General features: G+C 47.8%; 1 protein-coding gene across 1 annotated transcript; it reads right to left on the bottom strand.

Annotated features, from left to right (window-relative positions):
- Positions 1-1,928: 1,928 nt before the first annotated feature.
- On the bottom strand, positions 1,929-20,495 carry Prelid3a (PRELI domain containing 3A). Its single transcript, XM_046421453.2, has 7 exons — positions 20,421-20,495; positions 12,018-12,186; positions 11,055-11,144; positions 8,113-8,183; positions 7,922-8,024; positions 5,333-5,443; positions 1,929-4,315 (listed from the first exon to the last, which is right to left on the bottom strand). Exons 1-6 carry the CDS (start codon positions 20,450-20,452, stop codon positions 5,390-5,392), a joined length of 519 nt encoding a protein of 172 aa, XP_046277409.1. The 5' UTR covers positions 20,453-20,495; the 3' UTR covers positions 1,929-4,315; positions 5,333-5,389.
- Positions 20,496-24,025: the final 3,530 nt, after the last annotated feature.

Raw genomic sequence — 24,025 nt, 5'->3', positions numbered from 1 at the left:
AGGCCCTCGGTGCAACCCCCAACCCAACTAGTAACAAGGTAACATTCTGTTCCACCAGTGAGCTATGCCCCCAGTCCACAGCATCTCCTTTAGCACTCAGACACTAGCCTCCTCTTTACAGATGAAGAAGGGGGAACAGTGAGGTTGCCAGTGGTTAGAAAGAGACCATGGGTCTCCAGAAGCTGCCTCACCCTGTTGCATTTCCAGCTGCTCCTCTTAACAGTGACTGGCCATCAGTCCCCAAGAGTCTTAGCGAATACCCAGACTGTGCACGCAAGCAGAACACCTGATCTCGCTCTGGAAGAAATCTCAGTACAAACCAATCAAATATACATGAGAACAGGTGAAAAGGAGGTCTCGGGGGAGGCCATGTAAATCTCCAGGGTTGACTGCCCTGGACCATGAGCTGCGCTCAGGCAAGGCCAGCTCCAGGACAGGAGATTTTAAGGCGGTTCAAAGAGGGGAGAGAGCCCAGACTTCTAGGCCATGTGGCACCACCTGGGCCATCTGTGCCAGAGCCTCAGCCTTGGTTTTGACATTTTCAAAATGGAACAAAAAACCTCCCAGCTTGACAGCCAATTAGCCCAGGACTCATTGGGAAGGATTTGACAGCAAGAGGGAAAGTGTGAAAGAGACGATGGAAATATGAGGTGACATCTGAGTTATCTATTACTGTTGCCTGCAAACTCCAGCTTGAACAACAAGCATTTACTATCTCACAATTCCCCCTGGGTCACAAATTCAGGATCAGTGGTAGCAGGGATCCCCCTCAGGCTCCCAGCCAAGTCTGCGGAGGCTCCTGTCATCCCAAGGCTGCTCTGGGCTAGTGGATCTGCCTCCGAGGTGGCTGCTCACAGGCAGGTACCCTGAGGCCCCTGCAGGCCCTGAGTGACAGAGGGAGCAGGGCGCAGTGTCTCTTGTGACCACATTCCCAGGTCACGCAGGCCAGCCCTCCCTGCCCCTGCACGGGCCAGAGAAGCCCCTGGGGCGAGGCCTGGGGAGGAACACCCAGCACGGGAGCAGTGACACGGGGAGAGACCCACCCAAGCCATTTGGAGAAGCCGAGAAGGAGGTCCCAAGTCACGCAGGCTGTGTGATCCCGAAGGCGAGAGCGAGGTTCTGGCGGAAGGAGGAAAGTTTGGCTCAATCAATGTCGACCAGGGTCTCGTGGGGTCCTGGGGAGGTGCAGGCAGTGTTTTCCACAAAGGGCCGCGTGGGCCTCCCAGGTCTCCTCACCCTCCTGCTGAGGGTTTTCATTAACCAGCTTTAAAAAACACCTGGGCCATTCTGGGCTCACAGGTGGTACTGAAGTCACCCGGGGCCACAGAGTGCCAGCCTGCCCTGCTGGGCAGTCCTGGGACCGCTGGACACAGCATGGTTGGACCTGAGAAGTAGAGGCTCCAAAGCTCATCCATCCCCATGAGCACCCGTAACTTCACTAGAAGGTTCTACAGCTGACAGGTGCCGCTTATTAGTGACTAAGTTACAAAAAGTAAGCCAGGTTGTGGTGGTGCACACCTATAATCTCAGCAATGTGGAGGCTGAGGCAGGAGGTTCACAAGTCTGAGGTCAGCCTCAGCAACTTAGCCAGCCCCTGTCTCAAAACAAAATAAATAAATAAATAAATAAAAGGACTGGAGTTGTAACACAATCATAAAGTGCCCCTGGGGTCAATCCCCAGTACCAAAAAAAAAAAAAAGTTATAAAAATTAAAAATACCCTCTCTACAGGTGTGCTCCAATCTGCTACATAGTGCCCACACGGGCTCCACTGGGGTCCTCCAGATTGATCTCCTTGGTCTGGTGTCCACATTCCCAAGGGAGGGAATTTGTACTTGAATTTCACCTCCAAGGTTTATGGTTGCATTTGATCTTGTAGTATGAGCACTGTGTTTTCTATTTGTTTGGGGTAAGGAAGAAAGCATAAAGAAAAGTCTCATCCAGTTTTACTCAAAATTAATTTAATGAGCAAGGGATGACTTTTAAACCATTATTCAAACAACTAAAATTCCCATTTGCAGCAAGCTGTACAACAGCAGGAAGCAGGAAGGGGTATGGAATGGGACATGAGGTTTTATCTTTGCCTGTGTAATTTTAACATATTAAAGATTCTGAAAGCTTATCTCTTTTGGAGAAAAATATCTCCCTTAATGTTGGCCTTCTGTGAGCTGAATGATGAGTGCAGTACTTGTAAACCTACTTGACACTCTAGTAAACCAAACTGAAATTTGGGGGGAAAAAAACAACAAAAACTGAAAGCATGGAAGACTGAGAATTCGGTGCATGCAGGGGCTTGTTTTCACCTCCCTCAAGCTGCCAGAAGTTGGGCAGAATCAATTGACTGACATTTACAACAGCCCTCACACTAAAAATGCCATCTTACTCCAAAAACACCCGGGACCTCTGCGGCCTCACCACTGCACAGATCAGAGAAGCTGCCCTGACACTATCCAGCCTTCAGCACATGCTTTCCAAATCACAGCCTCACATGCTTCCCTCCAGAACACAACTCCCAAGGTGACACACTTAGACAATGACCCTGTGAAGTGACAGAGTCATCCTGAAACCTGGCAACAAGAGGCTGCACTGGAAAGAGTGGGGTACAGTGACCCAGAGATTGTCCCTCCTCACCCACCAGTGGACTGGGCACAGCAGAGCCAGTGAATGTGGCCTTCGGGGCCCCAGGGATTAGGGCTGGGTGCATGCAGCGAATCCTCCAGGGGGAATCCTCCAAAGGACCTTCAAGATGATGTTTAAAAAGGAGAAAAAAAGGGGGCTGGGGATGTGGCTCAAGTGGTAGCACGCTCGTCTGGCATGTGTGCGGCCCGGGTTCAATCCTCAGCACCACATACCAACAAAGATGTTGTGTCTGCCAATAACTAAAAAAATAAATAAATAAATAAATATGTTTAAAAAAAAGGAGAAAAAAAGCCAGGCATAGTGGCGCACACCTGTAATCCCGACAGCTCAGGAGGCCAAAATAGGAGGACTGGGAGCTCAAAGCCAGCCTCAGCAAAAAGCAAGGCACTGAACAACTCAGTGAAACCTCTAAATAAAATACAAAATAGGGCTGGGGATATGGCTCTGTAGTCGAGTGCCCCGAGTTCAACCCCCCTAACAACACACACAAAAAAAAAAGTAGGAAAAAAAGACAGTCACAAAACAGTACACTCAGCACGATCCTATCTAAGTTTAATGAAAGAAGGGAAAGATCAAACCCCACATGTGAACTTTCACAGGCACGGAGAATTTCTGGAAGGGTCTGTGAGAACAGGGTGGGGGAGTTCACCTGCAGAGGGAGAGCTGAGGACTCTGTTCAACACAGTCCTGTGCTTTTCTTCTAACCAATTAAATATGGGCTGCTTTGACTTTTTTTTTTTAACTAGTATTGTTCTAAACTTTGATTTCAAAACATTGAGAAAAAGCCTTTTGCCCTGATCCCTGAAATGTCCATGAAACTATGAGGAGAAAACCAGGAAAACAAACTTCAAAAACTTGGAGGTGTTGGCACCCTGAGGCCATCAGTTATAGCGGGAGAGCAGAGCTGGGGCTGGTGGTGTAGACAGGGACAGTCCAGCCCAGGCAGGGCCCAAAGCCACCAGTGAGAGCCCAGCAGGTCCCACACCCCAGGTGTCCCAAGAGGGCAGTGCCAGGATCGAGGAATTGCTGCCCAGCCTGTAGGAAGTGGGAGGCCACTGTGTTCCTCCCCTCCCCAGGAGCTGGGGAGTCTCGTCAGAAGTCAGACCACTCCAGAGAAAAGACATTTGGTAATTGACCACAAACCCACCAGCCCACAGGACCCCACAGCAAGTCCAGTGGCTCCCAGGGCTCAGCTCCCATCAGTGTGAAGTGACATCTGAGCAGAGCTCCCTGCCAAGGGGTGCAGAGGGGACCTGGGGCAGAAGGAAGCTTCCGGATCAGAGACTGTTTCTGTGAAGCATGGAGGGCACATGCAGGTGGAGGGCAGGGACAGTGTCAGCTCTGCAGAGGGACAGGGCTCAGTGGGGACATAAGAAGGAGCTCTCGCAGCAAGGTCCCAGTAAAAGCGCTGGGGGCCGTGCCAGGGAAAGGCAGCAAAGGCCCAGAACAGGCCCAGGGCACAGTGGCGACATGGTGTGGACTGGCCTGGGGTTCTCGCACTCCTGCAGCCTCCGCATGCCCATGACTGCAGCCTGCACGCTGAGGGCTGCTCCAAGGTCACCAGGGCTTCCGTGCCAGCAGGTTCCCCTCCAGACAGGCCGGAGCCACGTCTAGCTCGCCTTTCTCCATCTTCGTTCTCTTCCTTCCTGTCTTCTTGGAGTTTTTGGGTCAGGAATCTGGTTGAAGATGGAGGCAGGTTAGCTCTGGCTTTGGAGGAAACAGAACCTGAGGAGCCATGACTCACATCAATGCTCGCTCTCTCTCTCTCTCTCTCTCTCTCACATACACACACACACACACACACACACTGCAACACCAGCCTGGTAACCTCCCTGAGAGTGCTCAGCTCAGTGCCACCAGGGAAGAGGAAAGACTGTGGCAGCTCTCAGCCTTGGATTCAAGGTCAAGGTCACTGGCAAACTGCAGCTTCAGTGACTGAGGCAAAATCAGCAACAAGTTCTTAAAGACACCAGGACCAGGCAGCTTATTGGCTGAAGGACGGCCAAACGAGAGCAGGCAGGCTGGGGACAGACAGATGGACAAACAATGGGGAGCTGGGCCCAGAGCAGCACAGCCCAGCAGCCTGACGGGGACCAGGAGCATGAGGAGTCCCTGGACAAAGGGAGGCAGGGCTCTGGTCTCCTTTCCCAAGTGAGACGTGGCCAAGGGTGCTGGGCACCCAGTATCAATTTCACAGGCACAAATCAAGCAATGCTTGTGACACTCTCAGACATGCCAGGGATAGTTCTGCCACTGAAGAGAAGCAGGCAGGGGCTAAACACTGGCTCTGGCAGGTGACAGACTATGTATGGGGTGGGGATGGAACTCAGGGGTAGAAGTGTGAGACCCTGGGATCCATCCCCAGCTCCAAAAAAAAAGAGAACAAATTTTACCCCAAATGAAATCTCTTCGCCTCAGAAGAGCCTTTAAGCCCATCTTGACCTACCCAAGGAGGGGTCTTCACTAGCTGCGCACTGCAGGAGGAACCTGCAGGCACCAGAGGACAGCAGCTCAAGTGTCCCCGGAAAACACATCCTGCATGAAGCAAGCAAGTGCAAAGCAGTGGGGTTGGAGGGTTCGACCTGGGGGCAGACACTGAGAAGCACAGGCCCGGAGGGGAGCGCAGCGGGCTCCTGAGCATCCTCTTGCACACGCCCCATGCACGCGGTTAATGAAACGCCAAACATCTGTACCAGGATCACGAGCACTGCCGTGACCACCGTGTATCCCGAAGTGCAGGTCCACGCCTGTTAGCTCACAGCGCTTTCAGAATGTTCGATTATCCACTCAATAGCAGCCCACCCCTGCAGCAACACAGAACAAGGTCCACTGTGAGTTCCGCTGCGGGCCTGCGCAGGCAGCAGGAGAGGGGCGACACTGTGGTGAAGACACAGCAGCGACCTGTCCAGCATCGCCCTCAAGCTCAGAATCAGCCGGAATGTTTTCTCTACCATCTTAGTAAATTGACACCCTCGCTCCAGCTTTCCCAGCCTTGGCACCCCCTTAGTATAACACAGAAGGTCCTCATTCCCCCAGAGGTTTGCAAATGCAACCCTGATGTCCCAAGTCCCAACCCTGAGCCTGCTGCCTAGAGGCCAGGGGGGCCCCGGCCACAGGCCCACCTGCACCCCACCCCCACCCCATCTACACAAGGCTACCAGCTGTTCCTAGGCATATGGAAAGACTAGCCCATCTGCCTTCTTGGTGGCAAAAGGCAGTTCCAGCAGAGAAGATGACTCTTTTCCTCCTAGGTACAGGCAGTGACTCCTTAAGCCTTTCACACACCACCTCTTAGGAAGTGAAGTAAAAGAAAGCCAATGTGGCTCCTCTGCCTTCACCCTGCTTGCTCTCCACGAAGCTCTGAGGGGGCTTTACATCACTGGGCAGCCCCTGTCCCCACCCTCCTGGAATATTTTGTTCCAGTCGACTTCTGAAGCCAAGCACCTGAGGACATGAAGTTGAGGGGCATATCCTCCATGAGAACTCCACACGTTTCCTGCCCCACCTCCCCTGAGTAGAGCAAAGTAACTGCCTACAATTCTCAAATCTGGACTTTTCTTTTTTTGATGGGGGTGGTATTGGTGACTGAACCCAGGGTCTCTTATACTGAGCTACAGCCCCAGCCCCTCTCATTTTTTTAGACAGGGTCTTACAAAGCTGCCCAGGTGGCCTCCAACTTGACATCCTCCTGCCTCAGCCTCCTGAGTTCCTGGGACTACAGGTGGGTACAGCAGAGCCTGCCTCAGATCTAATTTTTCTTTTAAAAAATAATAATAGGGTAGGCAGGCTCTTCTATTTGCAACTAGTTAAAATGCAGGCCAAATGTGGTTTCACCAATTGGTGACTTAAGCATGGAAATGTCAGGGGACAGACAGGTGAGGATGGAGGGAACATGAGGTCAAGAGAACAATTCTATAAAATGGGCCCACTGCGCTGACCCCCAGATGCTTTCTTTTCCAAGAAGCAATTTACATGCATCCTCGCTGGTCTAAGAGGACAGACTATGTCACACTCCTCAGCAAACTACTTATTATCTGCAGAAGAAATCCAAGCCCAAAATAATGTTCATCAGAGGCACCCAGACATTATTATTGGTAATAACCAGATCCTGAAACTCCAGGATATAAGGATAATTCCTCCTAACAATAAAATCTATAAGAATGTATGGTTAAGGATCCAGTTAGAACCAATCAGCACGGGCCAAGGTGACCTAGAGTTGCCATGGCAGTGAATACGTGGAAGTCTGATGTTACCCTGCTGTCATTCAAAGGTCAAGAGGTGGACCTGGGTGGAACATTGGAAACTTCTCTGGGATCCCCAATAAAATGAATGCAGGAGAGGCAAGTTGCCCCTCTCCTCTCCGAGGACCCACTCTCTCCCTTGAGAGTGTTCCCTTTCCCTTTTCCTATTCCTTCAATAAACTCATTTCTGTCACTCTAAGTGACATGCCTAAAATCTTTCTGACTTGATTGCAAGAATCAGGGCTTGGGGGGGGGGGGTCTTCATACTGCCTCAGTTTCTCAGAAGGCCCCAGCTCTGTAACAGAAGGAAAGGAAGGACAGCCCAACTGATTCAGAAAATGAAAATGGAGAAGCCAGGGTGGGAGGAATGGACCAGGGGAAGACATGAGCCGTGAAGTGAGCCAAGGTGGAAAGCAAAGGCCCTGCTCTGGCAAGAACCACCTTTAACTTGAGGAACTTCTCCCTTCCCAACTTCCAAGCTCATTCCACCAATCTGATGGAGGGGAAGGACATCTGGACTCCCAGGTTGATCTCTGCCTCTACCCCAGCCCCTGGGCACAGATGGAGACCTCCACAGAGCTCACTCCCAAATCCTGCTAGTGGGCACCACAGCTTGGGGCACTCAAGCACAGCACCTGGTACCTGTTGTACAGAACATGCTGCCTGACAGCGTCAGAGCACACCATTTCCTAGTGTCATGTGGTGAGCTTGTGTGCTTTTGCAGAACCTCCAGAATTTGGGCTCTCTTGAAGGGGTAGCTGCCCTGGCTGGGTTTATACTCCAGGTCTGCCCCTTACTTTCCCTACTAAGGAGAGTAGCCCTATGGCTCCCCTGGCCATAGACATTTTGCCCTTCAGGCCCTGTCCAGCCTTCCAATGCCACTGGTTTTGAATGTAACTGTGGGAAATGCTGTGGAATTATAAGCTCAGCTACTGATGGAGAGCCCCAGCACCTAGGAGGACTTATAGCACTAAAAATGTCTCCTGCTTCACTTGGCACTTAATATTCAGACCACAAACAGAGCCCCACACTGGTACAAACCTTCTTGGCATTGGATGATATCGTGTTTGCCATGAGACTTTCCAGATAGCTGCCAAGGTTAATCCCCTTCACGGTGATGATAGCTTCCTGTGTGAGCACAGTCCTGCGGGAGAGAATAGGTGAAGAAGTGGAAAAGGGAGCTCCCCCACCTCTGCTATTCTATGTGCAAATCCCAGGATGAGAAGGCTCACTTTCCAGGGTTCTCCGGGTGAGGTGTGTACACCAACCTCTCATTCACTGACACCAAATTTGTGAGTGTGATCTTCAAAAAGAAAAAAAAAAAACAATAGCTTTAAGTTCTATTTCTCTTGTACTTCTTCCCAAACCATCTGCCCATATTCTTCCACCCCAAAATTAACACTGAGCAGAGCCAAAGCAAACACATAGGCACCAAAGGCCCAACCACATCACGTTCTAGGGACACCATATTTCAGCTCTTCCTGTGGGCAGCTGGCATCTCTTCTGTGCCAGTGCTCTGGAATCCAGGGTACTTCCAAGCTATCAGATGCACCAGCAGGTACAGGAAAGGACAGTGCCCATGTGAACAATAGCAAGCTCTCTTCCCCCTTGCACCAGAACCAGGTCTTGAGGCCCTGGCTCCTGGGACTGCATGGGACAGACCCCAGTAGCCACATAAAGACTGTGGAGGCCTTGTCTCCTCAACATCACTTCCTGTAAACAGCCAAGTGCCTCATTCAGCTAGGTTTTCTGCTTTGGCCTATTGGAGAACTGGTGCTCCAGCACAGCACTGTGAACAGGAGCTGACAGTACTCCCTGACGTGGTGGCTGCAGACACATGAAGTGAATGAACACCTAGAATGTGGCTAGTGTGACTGAAGAATGGGATTTAATTTCATTCATTCCAATTAATTTGTTCAAATAGCCACATGTGGCCGGTTGGCTCCCACCCAGGACCAGGAAGTGCTGGAATTTTTATGCAGGAGAGGCAACTTAGGGAGTCCTTCAGCAACCTAGTATAGAACCCTCTTCTCCAAGAGCTAGTTCCAACACAAAACCTTTGTTTGTTGTTTGAGACCAGGTCTCTCTTTGTTGCCCAGGTTGGTCTCCATCGCCTGGCCTCTAGCAATCCTTAATCCTCCCTACTCTGAAGTAGCTAGGATTTCATGAATGTACCACTGTGCCTAGCAAGACCATTAAAAAAAAAAAAAAAAAGTTTAAGTTGTCAAAAGCAAGATAACCCTTCAGCAGTGATAAACACTTATTTTCTGCTCATATAATAATTTCACTAAAATCCTGTACTTTCCCTATTCCTCCACAGCTAGCCAGCCTCTGCCTGCCCGGCCCATCTGTGTTCTGATACTAGGGTACACCTGCTAGTTTCTGGGAAACGCCTGCAGTCTTCAAACCCCAGCCACCCCTTAGCTCCCCTACAAGGTTACCTCATGGCCCCATCGGGGGCTTTTGCCCTTACTGTTTACACACCTGCACAGGTTGGTCATGCTGCACATGGGGTGGTACACCAGCGAGGGCAGGAGTATCTGTCTTGCATTCCCTGCCCCTAGCATGATGCCTGGCAGACAGCAGACTCCTGATGTGGTTAGTGGAACCAATCAATGAATGATTCCAACCAGTGCTGTGGCCCAAGGGACAAAGCAGGCAAACCAGAAAAGGGGGATGATGGAGAAGTAAAGCTCCACAGAGGAGTACTGGGATGGGGTTTTTCCCAGAATGGCTCGTTTCTGTGGTTACTAAGAATAAGTGATATTTGTAAAATGAGCCATTTTCCTATCCTGTGCATTTTCCCCAACATGCATCTACACAATTTTAATTAAAAGTAGTAAAAGAGGAGTGAAGAGAGAACATGGCTTTCAGCATGACCAGTAGGGCTGAGGGTGTGGCACAGTGGCAAAGTTCTTGCCTGGCATGCACAAGGCCCTGGGTTCATCCCCAGCACTGCAAAAACACAAAACAAAATAGGCTTGGTGACACACATCTGTACTCCCAGTGACCTGGAGGCAGAGGCAGGAAGATCACAAGGTCAAGGCTACCCGGGCCACTGAGTAAGATCCTTTCTCATAAAAATAAAAAGGACTGAGGATGTAGCTTCGTGGTAGAGCACCCCTGGGTTCAAGCCCAGTACCACAAAAACAAAAATAACTGAAAAACCACTAAAAGTCACATCTGCTTCTAGGAATCAAGACAGTGTTTGTTGTTTGTTATTTGAGACCAGGTCTCTCTTTGTTGCCCAGGTTGCCCAGGGGCTCCGGGGCCTAGTTGTATCCTGTCACCTCATCTGCCAGCCAGTGTGTTCATGTGGTGACAGTCATCAACATGGGCCTTGTTTGTCTTATCCCTCTTAAGTGACACCTGAATACTGTGCATCTTCATGGGCTGGCATGTCAAATACAACACATGCACACACTGTGAGAGGGCTACGTCAGGTTGGCACAGTGTCTCCTCCAGTGGTTGTTACCCTTTGTGTTTACAGCACACAGTCTTTCTTCTGGCTTTTCTGAAATATACAGTCCACTGTCGTCATCCATAATCACACCATGGAGCAACAAACAGCTCACAGACTTGGTTCCCTTAATTGGAAATGTGCATTTTTCTACATGCTTATTGTATTTGTTTTTGCCTTTTAATTTTTTTTTTTAACTGAGAATTGAGCCCAGTGCACTTTACCACTGAACCACACTTCCAGTGCTTTATTTTTTTATTTTGAGACAGGGTCTCACTAGGTTGCTGAAGGACTCCCTAAGTTGCTGATATGGGTCTCAAACTTGCAATCCTCCTGCCTCAGCCTCCCAAGAAGCTGAGATTACAGGAATATGCCACCACACCTGTCTTTATTATATTAGAATAAAAAGTAGGGCTGGGGATGTGGCTCAAGCGGTAGCATGCTCGCCTGGCATGTGCGCGGCCTGGGTTCGATCCTCAGCACCACATACAAACAAAGATGTTGTGTCCGCTGAAAACTAAAAAATAAATATTAAAAATTCTAAAAAAAAAAAAAAGAATAAAAAGCAAATTTAAAAACTCAAATAAATTTGAACTTCCTATGAAATTCAGTGCTCACTGAGGCCAGAGCCAAGCTGGAAGTAAGATTAAATGAAGGCGCTACGCACCATCACCAGGACACGGCTAAGCACCGCTCTCCTAGGCCATTGCTTACATTGCTGGAACAAAGTTCCATTTTCTTTTCCACTGGATCCACAACAGAATGCTCTTTGATGTATGTCAGAGTCCTACTGGTCCCCAAAATCTAAAAAACAAAATGAAACAAGTATAGTAACATGCTAGAATTCCGTTTGCTAATTAATTCACCTATTTACTGGACAATGATGTGACTGGAAAATGGACACAATAGACAAAATCTAGTCTTCAGGACACTTCCATTCCCATAGGAGACAGATGTTGAAAAAACTAAATGAGTTCAGAGCTTGAGTGCATGACAGTAACTAATGCTTTGACAAAAAAGTAGGGTGAGAGATGGGGACCAAAGTGGCCCAGAAGGCCCCTCTGCTGAGAAGGCCTCTGGGATGAATTCTGTGGGAGGGTCAGGCACGAGGGATGTCAGATCCAAGCTGTGGTGTACAAACCCTCATGGAAGAGTCTCTGAGAGAGCCAGTAACAACAAGGGGCCAGATTTACTCATTTAGTGACCTCCAGAGCAACTCTTCCAATTATCTGCTGAATTGTGTCCCCTCTAAATCCATATTTTGAAGCCTCAACCCACAGGACCTCAGATTGTGAGTAGGACGGGTTGCTAGACCTCATTTGGTAAAAATGGGGTCCTATGGGTGTGCGCTATTGCAGGATGAGTGGTGTCCTTCCCAGGAAACAGTCAATGTGTAGGTAGGGGGCGCAGAGGCCCTGGAGGAAGCCCGCCTGCGGACACCTTGACTTGGGGCTCTGGCCTCCAGGACTGAGAGCCGACAGCCTGAGCTGCAAGTGCACCTTGGCATCTCGGCAGGCAGCGTAGCAGAAGAAGCAGATAAAGCTATTGCGCCCAATGGGGCACGCAGGGTGGGGCAGAGAAGGGCGCAGGGGCCCGCGGCCAGGACGCGGTGGCCCCAAGATGCGGTGGCCCCAAGACGCGGTGGCCCCAAGACGCGGTGGCCGGGCGGGCGCTCACCGCGCGCACGAGGCCAGGCAGCCCCCACTCGGTGCTGAGCAGGCGCAGGCTCTGCAGCCGCCCACGGCCATCCACGCGGCGCTCCAGCACGTCCACGCTCACCACGCACGGGTTCATCGGGTTCGGGTACTTCCGCATGGCTGCCTTGATCACCGTGTCCCACGGGTGGCTGGCGGGAGAAACACAGTCAGCCAGAGAAGTCGCAACCTGGGGACGCTGGGCCGCAGAGCAGGATGCTGCATCTACAGGGAATGGGCCGCAATGCAGTGCTCCTTCCTGGGGGTTCAACGCTTTAGCCAAACTAATCTATGCAGAGAATCTACTCCAGGCCCAACCCTGGATTCTGTGAGCCTTGCTGCTGGTGGGCTCTGGGGCAGAGCAGTTCCCACACCCAGCCTGGCATGCCACAGTAAGCTGCCCTTGGCACCAGGCCCCCACACACCTGCATCCCTAGCCCAGTTGCCACATGGTGGGCCCTGGGCTGCAGGGTTTTCTTCCTCTGACCCAGGCTGTTTCCTCTCCCAGGCCTCGATCTGTACTCAGGGAGGCAGAATACTGTTGGCAAGAGGTGTCCCTGCAGTGAGTAAATGCTCCCATCTCCATGGTATGTGGCCCTCCCTGGTGCTGCTCCATGGGGACAGAGAATCCTAGGCAGCCAGCACCAGGGTGTGCCTTCCTGCCTGGCTGCCACAGTGAATACAAGCTGGACTCTAACGTCCAGTTGGCCTTGGGGTCCTACATGACCACCTGGACATCTGGTAGCTAAGAATATTATTGTAGAATAAATAACACAACTTGCCGGGCGCAGTGGCAAATGCCTGTAATCCCAGCTGCTTGGGAGGCTGAAGCAGGAGGATGGCAAATTCAAAGCCAGCCTCAGTAAAAGTGAGGCATTAAGCAACTCAGTGAGACCTTGTCTCTAAATAAAATACAAAGTAGGGCAGGGGATGTGGCTCAGTGGTCGGGTGCCCCTGAGTTCAATCCCCAGTACAAAAAATAATAATAATAATAAATAACACACCTGTCTTATATCTGCTCCCAGCCAAACAAGTGCTATCAAAAATCAACTACAGGAAAATGCATGGAAATGGAAGGAGACCCTCAGAGTTATACAAAAGTACATACAAGAGGAAGTGAGGGGAAGGGGAAAAATAATATAAGGGGGACAAACGAATGTCAGTAGAGGGGGCAGAGAGAGAAGAGGGGAGGGGAGGGGAGGGGAGGGGAGGGGGGATAGTAGAGGATAGGAAAGGCAGCAGAATACAACAGACACTAGTATGGCAATATGTAAATCAATGGATGTGTAACTGATGTGATTGTGCAATCTGTATATGGGGTAAAAATGGGAGCTCATAACCCACTTGAATCAAATTGTGAAATATGATATATCAAGAACTATGTAATGTTTTGAACAGCCAACAATAAAAAATTAAAAAAAAAAATATATGCATCAACTTTCAATATTGACCTTCAAAGTGAAATATATTTTCCTGGTAATATAGAGCTTATTTAGTCAATTTTTATATCATGTTTTGTAGTTTTTTAAACTCTAATTTTCACTTCCAATATGATAATAAAATCATTGGTTAAATATTGGAAAAAAAAAAATCAACTACAGAAGTCCCCCACTTACCATAGCTGGATTTAGGAGTTTTTCAATTTCACTAAGGTACAAATGCATATCCATTCATTCTAGTTTTGACTTACAGTACAGTATCCATAAAGTTACATGAGACACTTAGTGCTCGTGTTTTCTGATATTCATCATAAAATGGGTTTGTGTTGGATGGTTTTGCCCAGGTGTAGGCTAAGGCAACTATTCCGAGTACATTTTAGGCAGCTAGACCATGGTATGGAGTGGGGTAGGCATACTGGATGTATTTTCAACTGGCAATCATTGTCACCTATGATGTGTCTAATTAAGACATGACCCCACGTCCTGAGGAGCAGCTCTGCTTTGTTCCAGCTTCTAAATGGTATATGACCAAGCAGCCACTTTTTTTTTTTTTTTTGGTACTGGGGATTGAACTCAGGGTTACTCAACCACTGAGCCACATCCCCAGCCCTATTTTGTATTTTATTTAGAGACACAATCTCACTGAGTTGCTTAGCATCTCAATTTTTTTGGTGAGGCTGGCTTTGAACTCGCAACCCTCCTGTCTCAGTCTTCCTAGCCACTGGGATTACAGGCCAACACCACCGAACCCAGCCCCAAGCAGCCACTTTTATTGTAAAAATGTGTTCAAATTTTTAAAAATAAAGAAAAGTGTGAAGAAATTTAAAAGCTTCTACAAGGTGCCCTCTCCAACAATAACCATGGCAACATTCTAACATGCATCTGCCCCTTCCATCAGCACAAACACCTCGGCTTCCTGGAGGCTAGCCAGTCTGGGAAGATAGTGGGCCACAGGAACAGTGACCATATAAAGGTCACCTTCCACCATGCTCCCCCCTGCTCATACAGGCTCACAATCCTACCACATTCCCAGAGCCTGTGGGGGCCCCAGGTGTCCTCAAGCTCTTTGTAAAGCTTCCCCTACAGGACACCACTTCCCTCTCTGACCCTGAGCCCTGCAACTGAGAAAAGTGAATACTTTTCCCCCTGGTCTGTCTCCTGCCATCAGACAAGCCCCAAACCAGGTACACCACTGCCACTGCTTTCTGAACTCACAGGCCTCAGGCCCATCTGATGGAGCCAACCAGAAGGGCCACCACCCTATAATGGGCATGCACCTTCCCCCAGAACCCTGAGGGGCTGCTGTCAAGTCTGCCAACCTATCCTGGATGTGCTCCCCAGGATGCCTGCAAAAAGAATGTACCTCCACAATGCCATTATCTCTCCAGATGCACCCAGGCAACTGTGAATAGCAAGCTTGGACCCTGCCTAAGCCCTAGGTGCATGCACACACCCATACACAGGTATACACACATGCACACACAATGCATGTGTGCATACACACTCATCTTTTTAAAAATTTAACTGATGATCCCCAGCATCAAAAAAGAAAGATTTGCCAGGCATGGTGACGCATGCCTGTAATCCTAGCAGCTGGGGAGGCTGAGATAGAAAGATCTCAAGTTCAAGGCTAACCTCAGCAACAGTGAGGTGCTAAACAACTCAGTGAGACCCTGTCTCTAAATAAAGTACAAAATAGGGCTGGCTCAGTGGCTCAGTGGCTAAGTGCCCATGAATTCAAGCCCAGTACAAAAAGAAAGAAAGAAAGAAAGAAGAAAAAAAAAAAGAAAAACTTACTGGGATTATACTCAATAAGAGTTTATTGAGCACTTCTTATAACTGATAAATTTTCCTGTATCACAAATCTTCTTTCAAAAATATGATTTTTAACAGCTGTATAATAGGTCATCCTATGAATATTCAACCAGTCTCTTAGGGTAACTTATTTTGACTGCTACCAATTTTGCATTATTCAGTCAGGACAGAAGTGAAGAGTGTAGATGTGTATAGGAGGTAGTCTTCTAATGTATCTAACTTTTTTTTAGGATAAAGTTCTAGAAATGGAAGTAATAAATCCAATATCAGAAATTATGACCATATTAGAGTTTTGTTCCAGATCTGATGTCGTTTTTAATATAACTGAATGGCCATTAATTTACTTTATTCTCATACAACTCTTGTTGTATAGGTCAAAAAGTCTGCAGCAGGCCTGATTAAAACCAGGTTTCCCAGATCCCTATCCTATTTCTATGGCATTCAGTAGCCTATAAATTGTGAGGACCCAATCTAGAATCCTCTCTTTAACAAGGAACTGCATAGGCTCAGTTTTCAAACCACAGAATCTTGTCACTAGGTTAATGCAGCCACTGGCTTTAACATAAAGGGCTGGGGGCACAGAGAACTGGCTGGTCTCAATCTCTCTAGAGCATCCTGAGAGCCAAGCACAGACACACTCAACCCTAGATCTAGGTAAGGAAAGAGAATCCAGATGCCTGAAAAGCAGAAAGGGTCCTAATCACAAGAAAGGCCTTCTCCATAAACAACCCATGGACTTCTGGTTTGAGTTCCATAAAAGTCATTACTTTAAGCAGAATGGACTACATCTTCCAATATAAAGCCTAAAATTATCTAAATGCAAAGAGATAATTTGCATTACTTATTTTTTAAAATTTTTTTTAGTTATAGGTGGACACAATATCTTTGCTTTATTTTTATGTGGTGCTGAGGATCGAACCCAGTGCCTCATGCATGCAAGGCAAGCACTCTCCCTCTGAGCCACAACCCCAGCCCAAATTTGCATTACTTATCACAGATGGTTCTTTTATATAAAACTTTTGCATCTTTTTGGTTGATGATTTAAACATAATATAACCTGCTTAAAATATGCACATAATTCCATTAATTACAGCATGATGAGCCAAGAAGTTACCATAGACATAAGTAAAACTGAAGAAAAGGGTACAATAACCATAACATCTTTATAAGATCTAAGCAGCAAGTCAGTAGCACTCCTGTTGGGTCAACAGTCTGATACCCATTCAACTGGCAAAGCTCCAGTCTAGCATGAGCAAGGGATGGAAAGAGCATGATAGACACAGAGTGCTGGTGGGCACAGCAGTCACAGAAGTGACTCATCTGGAAAGGCTGGTGACAGGCATGCCAACACACTCCCACCTCCAGGTCTAGGAAGATGAGGAATTTGATGAAGTTTACTTTTAGAAGGAGCAGTTCCAGCTATACACTAGACAATGGTGGGAATGCAAACCCTGTCCCCAAAGGGAGGGAGGACTCTGCTGCCTCCCACCTAGGGATGGGTCCCCCATGCAGTTGTACTTTCACATGCCCCCCAGGATGAGAAAGACACCAGGCATCATCTGTGCCAGGGTGGCTAATCCAGGGAAGGTGTAAGGACAATCCTGGCTTCCACACTGGGGCTGCTCTCTCTAGACACAGCTGGGGTGTTACATGAAGAAAAAATTCCATCACTCTAGAATTTGCCAAAAATCACCCAGGGGTAGGGGCAGAGAGTGGGGACACAGGTGAAACCCGAGGGGCTTCCAGAGGACAATCTAGGAGATGGCATAAGTACTCAGCACTCTAGTTTAATTTTATATATTTCTGAAATTTCCATAATAAAACTTTTTTTTTAAAAAGTAGGTAGCCACAAATAATACAAAAAGGTCAGTTACATCCTACTGCCCAAAGGCTCTTAGGACAGGCCACAGCCTGGGCTCCAGAACCCTTTTAGGAAATGACTATCACAGCACTGCTGAGACATTACTAGCCTTCACCATACTGACGTTTAAACTGATGTTCCAAAAGCAATGGAGGGAAAGTGCCAGACTATCACCAGTGGTCAAGGCAGGACTCCAAAGCACAGCCCAGCCACTGTGTTGCTCAACACTGCACACTCAGAGAAACAATGTCAGCTCCTCTTAGGGACATCTGTGGTGAAATGATAGAACGACTAAATCTACTGCCACTTAATCCCTATGTACACCCCTCTGTGCTGTTCTGTGTGAGGCAACAGGAAGTGCACCAGAGTCCTTCTGCAGCAGACCAAGCTCCCTGGAGACCAAATCACCACCCAAGCCTGTATCTGGATAAACTGCACACATAATTCCATTAATTATGCACATAATTCCATTAATTACAACATGATGAGCCCAGAAGTTAACACAGACATAAGTAGAACTGAAGAAAAGGGTACTGCTTATTCCAACTTGGGATCTGGCAGACTGTTCTAGAAAATTAATAAACTGAGCCTGTTCTTTCAAGACAAACAGTGGTAGTATTTGTTGTCAAAGACAGAATTTGACAAAAACTGGATTCTGGGAAACTTGCCTTGAGCACGTTGACTGCAGCATTCTGCAACACAGGTGAACACTGCGTTCCAACAACCAGTGCAAATGTCACTGAATCACACCCAGGTGAAAGGCCCACTCACAGGCAGTCCTGAGGTTGGAATGGAATGGAGCTGTTTCCTCTGCTCACTATGGTTTTGTTTCAGATTTTATTTTGTAACAATTTTTAATAAGTCACCATTTGTTCTGCCATAGCAGCAAGGAAAAGCCACAAATTACCAACTACATACCTGTGTAAGGCTGGCATTCATCCACACACTCCAACCAAAACAAAACCGCACAACACGAAACACAGAAGCAGGTGGAGAATCAAGCTACCTTCTGCTAATCCAGACTTGCAAATATTGTGTTAAAAATGCCACTCTTCCTGCCAGTTTTTGAAAAATGTAGTTTTTTTTAAATGTTATGTTAGTGCAATAAGTCTGTTATTGTTCATTATATGAATTAATATTTTTAAATTATTTTTTAATATGGTTGATGTCAATAGACATAATTCATATAAACAAAACTATTAGGGGTCTCCAAAATTGTAAAGTGGTCCTAGGGTTGAACAGCTGAGATCTAGTGGCTTAAATGGGCCCTTGACATAGGGCTGACTACTGCAATAAGCTTTGTAAGGGGAAAATTTGTTTAATGTCCCTTCAAGAAGACAAAGGACAAATATGGCATATTCATATAATGGAATATTATACAGCTATTATAATCAATCCATACATACATTTATACACCTATATACATACACACACACACACACACACCTATATGTGTACTTAGATAGGTATGTATCTATCCATATTGATATAGGTATCTATTGATACCGATATCAGATCACATAGATATCAATATGGACAGATCTTAAAAACCTACTGTTGAGAAGAAAAAATGCCAAATGATCTGTCCAAGGTGATGCCATTGATATCTATTTCCAAAAAATGAATGTGTATGTTCTATGTCCATGTGCATACGTGTACATACATGTAGTCAACTGGACTTTGGCACACACACCAGAGCAAGGATTCCACCAAACCCATCATCTCTTCTGCCTTTGGGGAGAGCAGTGAGGAGAGATGACTGGGTCTGCAGGATGATGGCGATGGTTGTACAACTTACTAAAAATTTAAATTTTCTGTAAATACTGAAATTATGGAGGGCTGGGGATATAGCTCAGCTGGTAAAGTGCTTGCCTCCCATACACAAGGCCTTGTGTTCAATCCCCAACATCAAACAAACAAACAAAAGAAAGGAACTGAAATTGTACTATTTAAAACAGGTGACTTATATTACAGATAGGAGTCGAATGATATGTAAATTATATTTAATAAAGCTTAAAAGTTAAGTGGGCCCAGGCATTGTGGCTCACACCTACAATCCTGATTTGGCAGGCTGTGGCGGGAAGACCACAAGTTCAGCCAGCCTAAGCAACTTAGTGAGACCCTGTCTCAAGATAAAAAATTTAAAGTGCTGGGGGTGTGGCTCAGTGGTAGAACATTGCTGGCTTCAATTCCCAGTTCGGGGAAAAAAAAAAAATTTAAATGACTGGCAACTGCAAAAATTGTCAAAAATTTCAACAGTGACTTTTCACAGCTGACGCTGGGCAGCCAACATTTCAAGACCCACTAGGGTGGTCCTTCTTAACAGGCCCACAAGGCAACTGATCCCCATCACCCCACTATGTACCGAATTCAACCTCTCCCTCTGCATCCAGAGGAGAATGACTCACGCACACCCCTGGGAGAACAGTCGGAGAAATGCAGCAAGCTGTGCAAAATAATATATCCTATCAAATCTAAAGATTTAATTTAAAAAAACTTTCAGAGGTTTTCAAGGTACTTGGTAAATATTTAGTATGACTTTACATGTACAAAGGACAAAGAATGACAACTCAATTTCAAGCAATAATCTCTCACACAAAAACAAAAGGCTTCTCTAAGTGGGGTCGGGGAATTTAAAAATCTTGTTCCTTTAAAAGACATTACAAAATGCCTTCAGATCAGTGAAGAAGATCTGAAGAAGGCCACCACTCAGGTCAGGAGGGCACTTTCCAGTAGCTCCTAGACTGCCAGAGGCTTCCCTGCCTACAAGTAAGCTCACGGCTGTGGTCCCCAGGTGCCTTCCTCCGGCCCAGCTTCCTCAGGGGCCCGAGGCCCCTGGGCCCCGCCTAAGAGGTGCTGTATGTTGAAGATGCCTGCTCTACACAATCTCGGCAAAGCCCGAGCTGGCTCTGCAGAATCATTGCCTGGGACCTCGCCCCCGCAGCACCGGAGAGCTAGGGCGCTGCGTCCGCCTTCCCGCACCGGAGAGAGAGGGCGCTGCCATCCGGCCTTCCCGCACGGGGAGCCACGGCGCTGCCATCAGGCCTGCACGCACCGGGTGAGGCCTGCGCCCGGTGGCCGGGCTCTCGCCCCAGGATTGCCGCCCCTGCCCGCAGCCCCGCGCAGCGCCCAGCCCAGCTGCCGCAGGCCAGGCTCCGCCGGACTCCGCCCAGCTACGCCGGGGAGAGGAGGGCGCCTGTCCTTAGCGGGATGCCCAGGGCGGGAGCCGGGGTCGCTGCAGACCCCTCCTCGGCCCGCAGCCCCGCCTCACCCGAACACGTGCTCGGAGCTCCAGACCTTCATAGCCGCTGGCCCTGCTACTCCGCACTCAGCGATGCTGCACGCCCAGCGCGCCGGGGGCGGGAACGCGGCGGTGCTAGGAAACGCTCCAGTCACGTGACCGCCAGGTCTCTGCTGCTAAAAATAGGGATGCGCGAGGCTGAGGGCGGTACTCGCACTCTGCAAATGCCAGGGCCAGGCTCCTGCAGGTTGTCCGAATTCTCCCAAAGCCCTATCCAAAAGCCCTTGTTTATATGGCGGGGGTGGGTGGGGGGGCGGATTACAGTGGAAAACAAAACCTGCCAACCCCGCAAGATACTCTCCAGGACAGCTGGGTATTGAGTAAGCTTGAAATCCGAAGGCGATGCGCATTACAGGCAACCCCGGGAGGAGACTGCAAAGACAGAAAGCCCATCGTTTTTCAAACCCCTGGGAAGGTTCTGAACCCAGGGTCTGACTGGGCAATTGAAAGAAGATGCGCGGCTCTGTGGGAATACTGGTCATCCTTTCTTTGGAGCTGGCCATAGTCTTTAGCCAAACCCCCATCTCCCCGCCCCTAGCTACATTTTCATAAGTTAATGTTTATGACCTTGACTCAGTGCTGAGTCACAGTGTTTCTGGCCTTGATTAACCATAACGTAGCTGGTTCTCAGCCTTGGCTACACACTAAAAACAACACAGCCTGCAGGCAGCTGGGGAGCATAACTACAGCCATTAGGGGGCCTGCCCCAACAAACTCATGTATATTTGCATGAATGGTCCTGGAGGAAGAGGACTTAACAGCATCTGTCACAGTGTTCATCCTAAAGTCCCCTGGTAATTAATGTGGCACTTGTGTTTACCAATTTCCTTCATCCAAAACAGAAATAAATGTATATATTTAGGACAGGAGATAGGTTTGCAACTTGAAGCCTGGTGCTCCCTGAAAATTGGACCCCAGCCCTCCTTGGACAATAGGGATACTTCCTCCTCAAAGATAGTATTTCTAGAAGATGATTCCCAAATCCCTCCAGAAAAAAAAAAAGTGCTCCAGGTTGTAAATACACAAACAGGCCTTTTTAGCTCTTAAAAAACATGTACCTACATCTCAATAAGATGTAAATTTACAATTATAAGTGTTCTGGGGTAAATCTTCTAAGGAAAAGGAGAGTCTGTTTCCTTTTTTCCCCAAGGGAAAACTGTCAACAGAAGTCCAAGTTCAAAGTTGTAAGATGCTGGTTTGAAGAAGAGGGAAACCCTCTCCAGGGTAGATGTGTAGGGAAGGCCCATTGTCAAGGTCATTACTGACTCTCAACCCCTGGAGCAGGGGCAGGTTGTGGCCAGGAGGAATATTTTTGTGTGAGTCAGGGAAGTGGAAAAAGCAGACAGTGGACAGCATAAAGACCCATGTTAGGACCCTGGCTCCACCATCTACTGTGACCTTAACATCTGTAGCTTTATACTACAGTTCCCTTCAGTTGATATTATTCTACCCATTTTACAAATGAGCAAATGGGTTCAAGAAGGTTTCACAATTCTTCCGCGATTGTAAGCTTGGGGATAAACTAGGGAAGAACTCAGATTTGCAGGATTCACCCTTCACACCATGCCACAGTGATTGGCAACTGTCGCTGTCCAGCCATGGGCTGTGTGTGTGAGCTATGCACATTTGAGTATATGATGGAACTAGGCTGACATTTCTGAGTGATTGGGCTGGGCGAGGTATGTGTGCCCTTTCTCTCTCACTGCCTATGATCCCACACAACACCTGAGATGGGTGTGACTCTTCAAGATGTCATCAAACTGCTGACCACAAGACATCATCAAGCAAGATTCCATCCTCCGAAATCCAATCTCTTGCCTTATATGGGTGGAATATAGTATGAATGGCTTCTCCCCAATAAATAGGGTGTTTTCAGGTGTACTCGCTCTCTTGCCTGCCTCTTGCCTCTTGCCTCCCTTGCTATCCTTGACCTCCAGCATGGGAGCTTAATTCTCAAGAGTGCAGAGCCATCCTGAACCCAAAAAAAGGTACTTTCTGTGTTTGTGTGTTTTTTTTCATTGCCAGCCCAATCCATTCAAAGTGGCCCTGATTCTGTTGCATATTGCCACAAGCAGCTATGAGTAGGTCCCTTGCTGTATGTGTTCTGCATGCTGTGCACTGCTCAGGTACTGCACTTGTGAAGATGTGGAGATGTCACATGTGTTCAAGGACACACCAGTAATTGGCTGCCACGGAACTCATGGCCACATCTGACTGACTCCAAAGCTTGGTCTTACTATGTATTTTGCCCCAGGAGTGGGAATAGACTCATCTAACTTGTTTCCTTACCTGTAAAATCAGGAGAGTAATTAAAAACTCATACTAGTCTGTTGTGAGGATTAAATGAGTGGTGCATGGATGTCCCTGTTAACTGATATTTTTAGATCATCCAGGCCTACTGCCACTAGCTCATACTAGCCAGAGACCTAACTATTCTTTAGCCTTTTATTTCCTAAGTATTCTGAACAGAAGACACTGCAACCATCCTCATCAATGAATCCCATCTGTCAGGAATTATTTCCTAGAAAGATACCCCCAAACCTGGAGGCTGAGTTCTTTGCATGATCATAATTGTAACTTCAATTGTTGGTTGTGCCCTTGCTATGGACCAGAAACTGTTCAATATGCAAAACAACCCTTTGGATGCATAATATGTTACCACCCTAATTTTACTGGCCAAGGAACTAAAGAACATACTCATGGGACATAAGATCTGCAGTTAGAAAGCAAGAAGAGCAGAACCCAAATGTGGTTCTGTCTCCTTGATTGCTCAAATCTGAAGAGGATACTAACCAACCATAATAAATATTCACCATTTTACCTAAAGGCAGAAAGCTATGCTTTGACTTACTTTCCTCCTTTCACTGGGGTGAAAAACTTTGAGATTGGAAACTATGTCATTTTCTTTTTGGTATTTCTGGAGTCAGAAACATAGTAAGTGCATAGTAAGGAAAGAAGCAAAAGTCACATTCCTGCTGTGCTATACTGATGATATCTTTGTTTTCTGCCAAAGTCCCCCCTTTCTAGCCACATCTCTTACTGCCTTCACACTGTTCCACAAGTGGTCTACCTGGAAGTCTGATAGGTCAATTCTTGAGCCCCATCTCAGGCCCCTGGCAGCACAGCATTTTGGGACCAGGAGTTTGTGGTTTAACAAGCTCTCTGGGAGAAACTGATGCTAAAGGGCACTTGCAGTCCAAGATACAGTGACTGTCCATCCTTGGGCGACAGGGTTTTCCATGCACAGCCATTGTCCTGTCCCAGGTATCTGTTCATCATACTATTTCCTCCACTCAGGTGCTCTCCTCCAAATTGTCCTGGAAGCATCTTCTAGGGCAAGAGAGCAGAATGTGCAAAGGCCCAAGGGTGTGAGGGGTGAGACACTTTCAGAGAACTTTAAGTCATATTGAAGGCTGGACTGTACAGTCCACTGCAGGACATGTGGCAAGAACTGAGGCTAGATAGGGGTACAGGAGCCATCACACAAAGGGCTTGCTCCCTCTTCATGGAGCTTTGACAGATTTTAGAGTTGGTGGTGACTGAGGAAAAACAGCTCCAAACCCAGGCTGGATACA

The sequence above is a fragment of the Marmota monax genome, unplaced genomic scaffold (assembly GCF_021218885.2).
Source record: "Marmota monax isolate L192 unplaced genomic scaffold, Marmota_monax_Labrador192_F-V1.1 WCK01_AAM20220418_F8-fsc00254, whole genome shotgun sequence".
Lineage (NCBI taxonomy): Eukaryota > Metazoa > Chordata > Mammalia > Rodentia > Sciuridae > Marmota > Marmota monax.
Note: the sequence above shows the minus strand (reverse complement) of the source record. Positions and strands in the feature narration are given on the sequence as shown.

Bases quoted from the DNA above. Each gene is read 5' to 3' on its own strand.
- Prelid3a (XM_046421453.2), bottom strand. From the start codon at position 20,452: ATGAAGGTCTGGAGCTCCGAGCACGTGTTCGG. The intron at 8,184-11,054 runs GTAAGCAATGGC...TTCTTTTTGAAG, and splicing joins TGGAACTTTGTTCCAGCAAT to ATCACACTCACAAATTTGGT. The intron at 8,025-8,112 runs GTGAGCCTTCTC...TCTCTCCCGCAG, and splicing joins CACCCGGAGAACCCTGGAAA to GACTGTGCTCACACAGGAAG.